This window comes from Pistacia vera, unplaced genomic scaffold, assembly GCF_008641045.1.
Source record: "Pistacia vera cultivar Batoury unplaced genomic scaffold, PisVer_v2 Contig570, whole genome shotgun sequence".
NCBI classification, from domain to species: domain Eukaryota; kingdom Viridiplantae; phylum Streptophyta; class Magnoliopsida; order Sapindales; family Anacardiaceae; genus Pistacia; species Pistacia vera.
In genome coordinates, this window is record NW_022196413.1 from 271349 (window position 1) to 278567 (window position 7219).

The 7219-nt window shown below is 34.6% G+C and overlaps 1 protein-coding gene across 1 annotated transcript; it reads left to right on the forward strand.

Moving 5' to 3' along the window:
• The first annotated feature begins 431 nt into the window (after positions 1-431).
• Positions 432-6132, forward strand: LOC116108877 (ABC transporter G family member 25). The gene is made up of 3 exons (XM_031395115.1): positions 432-675; positions 863-1703; positions 4836-6132. Exons 1-3 carry the CDS (start codon positions 541-543, stop codon positions 5885-5887), a joined length of 2028 nt encoding a protein of 675 aa, XP_031250975.1. The 5' UTR covers positions 432-540; the 3' UTR covers positions 5888-6132.
• The last annotated feature ends 1087 nt before the right edge of the window (positions 6133-7219 follow it).

The window sequence follows — 7219 nt, forward strand, 5'->3', positions numbered from 1 at the left end:
AAATATTCATGAAAAATACTGATATATTTAAAATTGAAACAAATAAACTAGAAGTGAATATAATTTTAAGTTTGAAAAATATATTAAGCAATTTGGAATCCTCTTTTTACCCACTATACACACATTCATGCATGTATAATTATACGTGTATATGAAAACTTTATGTCTGTCTCTCTTTTTCTTTCTCCTCCTTTCCTTTTCCTAAGAAAGATAGAAAGAGAAAAAAAGATATAGAGAAATGTGAACGGCCCTTAACAAAGCACTTTCCATGAACCCTCCTTCAGAAGTTGCCAACTGTCACTCCTTACGGCCACGTTGCTCTTTTTGCTGTGGGCATTTTCCTTTGACGTGGCATCCACTCCCCACCATTTTACCCTAAATAAATACCCCTTTACGCTTCTCTACTTTTGGTCTCTCTTCATTCGTTTCATTTAATTTCCCCACAATCAAAAGTTACACTCTCCCCCCCATCTCTCTCTCACTCTCTTTCCCTTTCCCTCATTTTCTCTTCATTATTTTCCTTCACTTTCCCTCCATAACATGCCTAGTTTCGCTGCTGTTCAACCTCCTTCCGGAGATTCAACCGACGGCTCTGATCATCCCTCCCTGCGTCCTCGAGATTCGCGTGATCAGCTCCCTTCTTTAATGTCTTCTTGTTACCCCATCACTCTCCAGGTAGACTTTTTACTTTAGTTCAGGACTGTCTCTCTCACAGCTATAAATGTGTTTCAAACTTTCAATCACCGAGTCAAGAGGGAGACGACTTGACTCGAGGATGTTTTTGATAGTTTTTAAAAGTACTGGGTTTACATAAAAATAGAATTGAACTAATTTTGACAATAATTTTTTTTGGTTCATGCAGTTCATTGACGTTTCTTACCGGTTAAAGATGGAGAACAAAGCGAAAGGGAACAGCATCAGACGCATGATTAACCATGGACCCGCACCGTCTGATCAAAGATCGACGGATAATATTCAAGAGAGAATAATTTTAAACGGAGTCACAGGCATAGTTTCCCCCGGCGAAATCCTGGCCATTCTTGGTCCATCCGGAAGCGGAAAATCGACGCTTCTGAATGTACTGGCAGGGAGACTACAAGGACACAGCTTCACCGGAACAATCCTCGCCAATAACAAAAAACCAACCAAACACATCTCGAAACGCACCGGATTTGTCACCCAAGACGACATCCTTTACCCCCACCTCACCGTTCGTGAAACCCTAATCTTCTGCTCCCTCCTCCGTCTGCCAAAAACACTGACAAAGAAAGAAAAAACTTCAATAGCTGAGTCAGTCATCACCGAGTTAGGCTTAACGAAATGCCAAAACACGATAATTGGAAACAGTTTTATACGGGGCGTGTCCGGCGGAGAAAGAAAGCGAGTAAGTATAGCTCACGAGATGTTAATAAACCCAAGCCTGCTGATTCTCGACGAGCCCACGTCGGGTTTGGACGCGACGGCGGCGCACAGGCTGGTATCGACGTTGGGGTCGCTGGCTCAGAGAGGAAAAACGATAATAACCTCCATGCATCAACCGTCGAGCCGACTTTTTCAGATGTTTAACTCAGTGCTGGTGCTGAGCGAGGGGAGGTGTTTGTATTTTGGTAAAGCTAGTGAAGCTATGGGATATTTTGAGTCAGTTGGATACTCGCCGTCTTTTCCCATGAATCCCGCTGATTTTCTCCTTGATCTCGCTAATGGTACGTAAGCTTTAAACAATTTGATTACTTTTCTCTTCGTTCTCGTTTTAATTTATCGCTTTGGGGAATAAAATGAAAATTTCGAAACCTGATTGACTATTTTGAAACAATAAGTTGTCGTTCTCCATAACCTTATGAACACTTTAAAATTTTCTGGGCCATACTTTTATGATAAAGTTTGTGCCCTCCTCATGCTGCATTACTATTATTATTACTATATGTGTATTTCATATTTTAACTTTTTTAACCTAAAGTTTTGTAATAATGAAATTCCTTACCATTATAAGCTTCTTTTGATGCTAACTCACCAATTAAAAATCATATTAATGTTTGAATAAAATGTGTATTTGATAAGATACGTACTGGGTTTGATGTGTTTTTTGAATCGTGGAGTTCTGCTTTAGTTTTAGTGGAAAATTATTATGTTTATTCTTGTACACGTGTCTTGTTTTCTTAGTTTTGACCTTTTCATTATACTATGAGACTCATAAGTCTTTCTGTTTAGAATTTCTCGAATTATTTTATTATTTATTTTTTCGGCTTTTGACCACACCTAGATCTATTTAAAATAAAAGAATTTAATTGAGTTTTTAAATAATTTGGATACGAAAATAAATTAACCGTTTGTTAAATTAAATAAAGGTGTACAAGGAAAGCTAGATTTTTGGATCTTCGGGTGTTGGGAACTGGGAGTAATTTATTATTATATATTAAGGTAGATTTAGAACCATATTCTGTGTTAAAAGCATTACCAAATTTCCTATGTGTTACGGGTTTTTAATGTTTTATTGAATGAAGTATGGATCCCAATAGTATATGATCTTATAATAAATTAAATTATTTCTGAAGATATCATGTATACTATATAGTATGGATAGTGGACCCTTTCTATCATATCCTTTTCTACAGGAATTTATAACATATGATCTTAATTATGGGCTATAGGGATCACATCAATTAAAGTTTTGGTATGATGTATCAATATATCATGATAATAATCAATCGACCAGAACAAAATTGAATTAAATGTTTGCACAATTTTAGTTGACTTATCTGTATTATGTACTCACAAAGTCATGGAAATCTTTTTCATGAATACTGAACATCCTTACATTTATACCATGAAGTCCTTTCTGCATTTTCTGTGGATGCTATGCATGCTTACTTAATTTAATTTTGAGAGATTATTAGGGTTTAATTAAAGAATTTAGGATCTAGTTTAGATTCAGAATTACCACCTAAGTGGGTAGTGACAAATAGATAATTTAATAATATAAACATAAAATAATGTTTCATCCCTCTAAGAAGAAACCAAATAATTTTGTGCATGAAATTGCTTGACAACCTTGATTTGATTCGACAATTATAATGATGTGGAAAACTCTTTGAATAGGAATATAATTTGGTAGGACTAGCACAGTTGCATTTTGCATTATTTAAGTGTGGAATTTGATTTAATCAAATTCCACACTTAAATAATGCAAAATGCAACTGTTCTAGTCTGTAGATGAAGTGCATTTTGACTAGATGGACCTTTGTACTCTGGTTTAAGCCAAAACTTTAATGAAGATTATTAAAATCAACAAAGGAAAGATTAATCTATTTCTCTTTAATTTTTTTTAATTAACTCCTTTAATCTATTCTTGGACACCATGATTATTCTAATTAATATATATATGGATATTAAGTATTGAATGACTGGTGACGACATTGATAGCGTGAGAAAGCATCTTTTAATTAGTTATATATAATAATTTTAGAGTAAGAGCATTTGGATGGTGGCACATCGCATCTTTGTCTCTTGATAATTGGAGTCACTACTCACTTGTCCTCCCTCATATTATTTATATTAATTCATATATATAGTTTATATAATGTTCTTTGTATAGCCTGGCTAATATATATATAAAGATATGATTGTGCCACATGCCTAATTAAAGATCGATTTTATTAAGAGTAATTTTTTCAAATTGTTTTCTTCATTTTGGTCTACATATTGTCCCACATCATCGTCAGTCCAATTTGAAGTTTTTTCTTTACTTTCTCCCTTTTTCCTTCACTTTTGGTCAATTTTCTTCCTCAAATGAAATGTGAAGAAGAGCACATGTGTAGGGAGCCATTGATTTTATCTATCTTCTTCCCTATTCAAAGTCATTAAAGTGTTCTTCTTCTTCTTTTCATATTGTTCGTGGGTTTATTGAAAATTTTCAAAATTCAAAGAAGAAATAGTAATAAAAATTATAAAGTAAGTGGTGGCCAAAATAGATAGTGGAAGAGCTTCCACCAAAGGCTTTAGTGGACCCCACCTTTGCCACCAACATCGGTCAGCTTTTTTTTTTTTTTTTTTTCGGCTGTGATATCAATTTCTTTATCTCTATTCTCTTTACTACTCATTAGTATTGGTTTCTAAGATGTCACTAACTTCATCACTAATCTAATTAATCCACTCTTAACCCATTTCTTAATCTGATTTGCTTAACCTCTTTAATCTAACCTACACTGAATTTAATAAACCCCACCCCACTATTCCCTGTAAACCAATAACTTATTCATATTAGGGTTAGATATTATGTTTCAGTATTATTATTTTGCTCTTTACCTTTTCCTCCAAATTAAAGCAACTCCACTAACTATGCCTTCTCGTCGATCTAATTGCCTTTTCTCTTTTTTGATTTGGATATGTGTGTGTTCAATATAATTCTAAAAATCTTTCTGATACGTGTTCTATAAAGCTCTCTTAATTACCTTAATCTCTATCTTAACTATGCTTTTGAGTTGTTAATATGCTAATTAATTTCTTATTAGTTGCGTCTTCCATTTTATTTCTCCCCCTCCTCGTGCTTCTTCTTTTTAGACCTTAACACTAGTGTTAATTAAATTAAATTATATCATATACAGTCCATTGAAAAATCCTCCCTTCCTTTAGTTTTAGTAGACATTTTTAAAGCTTTATCAGACATTAAAAATTTAGAGGTCATATTCACAAAGACCCTAATGTCTTATCCTCATTGACCCCACGTTTGCATTATTTACATGAGATTTGAATTGATGTTAATCAAATAATTAGAAAGGATTAATTAATTATAGTTTAATCTTTGAATTAACTTGTGTAATCTTTGAATTGATTTTCAGGTGTGTCTCATATTGATGGAGTAAGCGAAAGAGATAAGCCAAATGTGAAGCTGTCCCTCGTTAATTCTTACAACAGTGTATTGGCTCCAAAGGTGAAAGCTCTGTGCATGGAAGCGGCAAATACTCAATCTAAAGAAGCAAATTTTGTTAGCAGCAGCCATTCTTCATCTAGAGATCAACATTGGAATAATAGTTACACGTTTGGCATTTCGAATTGGCTGAATCAATTCACCATTCTCCTCCAGAGAAGCTTGAAAGAACGTAAACATGAATCTTTCGACGCTCTACGAGTTTTCCAAGTGATATCGGCTTCATTATTAGCAGGATTGATGTGGTGGCATTCTGACTACCGAAACATTCAAGATCGCCTCGGTCTCTTCTACTTCATTTCGATATTCTGGGGAGTTTTGCCTTCGTTTAACTCGGTTTTCGCCTTCCCTCAAGAACGCGCAATCTTTATGAAAGAAAGGGCGTCCGGTATGTACACTCTTTCTTCGTACTTCATGTCCCGAATCGTCGGTGACTTGCCCATGGACCTCATTCTCCCCGTCGTTTTCCTCATTGTGACCTACTGGATGACTGGACTAAAACCCGAATGCGGAGCTTTTCTGCTAACTCTTTTGGTTCTTCTCGGATATGTGCTCGTCTCTCAGGGGCTTGGCCTCGCTTTAGGTGCGATTATCATGGACGCGAAACAGGCGTCAACCATTGTCACTGTCACAATGCTAGCGTTTGTTCTCACAGGAGGGTATTACGTTCACAAAATGCCCTCTTGCATGGCGTGGATAAAGTACATTTCGACCACGTATTACACTTATAGGCTGCTGATCGATGTTCAATATGGCGACGGCAGGAAAATTTCAGCTCAATTGGGCTGCTCATTACGCCATAGATCGATAGGCGGGGCCGACGGGGGCATCGAAAATGCAAATTGCAAGTTTGTTGAAGAGGATATTGTGGGGCAAATTAGCCCTGCGGTGAGTGTTGGAGTGTTGTTTTTGATGTTCGTGGGATATAGATTACTGGCTTACCTTGCATTAAGGCGACTTTGATTAATTGAAGGAGATTGGATAAGGTGGGTCTTGCTGAGGGTAATTGGTAATAATAGGGGAATTGATTTAGATTCACACTAACTCATGTAATTCAAACCATGGTAAGATGGTTTAATTCGGAGATTAAATGTAAAACGAACAAGTTCATTATTGTTTAAATGCAAATTAAAGTCAATATTACACTTCATCAACCTGTCGATAGTTACATAATTACAAGTTAATGGGTGTTTAAATGCTAAGTTGGATGAGATGGCTTTAGTGGACTCATTGAAATGAATCAACAAGCCCCCAAACGAAAATGATAGAAGCGAGAGTGTATGGGCTTCTTTAATTCTAGATTTGGGTTATCTTGTACGGACCCCAACCTAAAGAAAATTTACCTCAATATGCCTCCTAACACATGTTGTCGTTTAATAGGAATATTTTAGGTTATGATAAAAGGCTAAGAGGAAGATTTGAAAAAGAAAACTTTCTTCAAAGGTTGAAATCTTTTAACCTCAAATTATTGGGAATTCAGAATCTCCTGATGAAATGTCTTATGATGACGAACCTTAAACGAAGTTCCTGCATTTCATTACATTTGGAAAGTATGAATTGATTAATATTAGGTATTCTTCTCTATCAAATTCAAAAACCAAATAAGATGATTTTTATGGCCACTGCCGCACTTATCAATGTGTGTTTGTAAGATAACCAAAAGAAAGCAAGCGAAATTTAAGGATGAATAGTGCTTAATAGACACCCTTAATTTGTTCATTAATCCTAATTTAAAAAAAAAAAAAAAAAAAAAGACATCAACATATATGATTTTTTAACAAATTGAGTCATAAATATATGCTACATTTGAAGCGATGGAGAATAAAAGGACTGAAAAAAACCTAAATCAAAGAAGTTTTAACAAATTATTTTCTAGTTAGTTTGCTCATCATATATTATGTAGTGAAATATTAAAAAAAAAAAACATATATATATATTAAGTTCAGGTAGTAATTATGAATTTCAGCCATCAACTGTGCATTTGTTAATGTTTAGTTTTGGAGAGAAAAGGGGGAAAAACCTGCATTTATTAAAAATAAAAGGCAATTTTTGAATGAATAGGAATGTTTTTAGATGTTAAGTTAGCCTTTAAATTCTCAATTTAAATAAGGGTCACTCAATTTTTAAAAACTAATAATATTTTATTTGAAAACTTTTACCCAAATGAATTACTAGCCCTTTCTTTGAGATATGCTATGGTTTGACTAATTTTCATTTGTTTAATTTCTTGTTTGATTAAATATAATTGACCTTTAATTAGCTCAATTCTTGTGAGACGGAAGAACAAATACAAGA

Bases quoted from the DNA above. Each gene is read 5' to 3' on its own strand.
- LOC116108877 (XM_031395115.1), top strand. From the start codon at position 541: ATGCCTAGTTTCGCTGCTGTTCAACCTCCTTCCGGAGATTCAACCGAC. The intron at 676-862 runs GTAGACTTTTTA...TGGTTCATGCAG, and splicing joins GTTACCCCATCACTCTCCAG to TTCATTGACGTTTCTTACCG. The intron at 1,704-4,835 runs GTACGTAAGCTT...ATTGATTTTCAG, and splicing joins TCTCCTTGATCTCGCTAATG to GTGTGTCTCATATTGATGGA.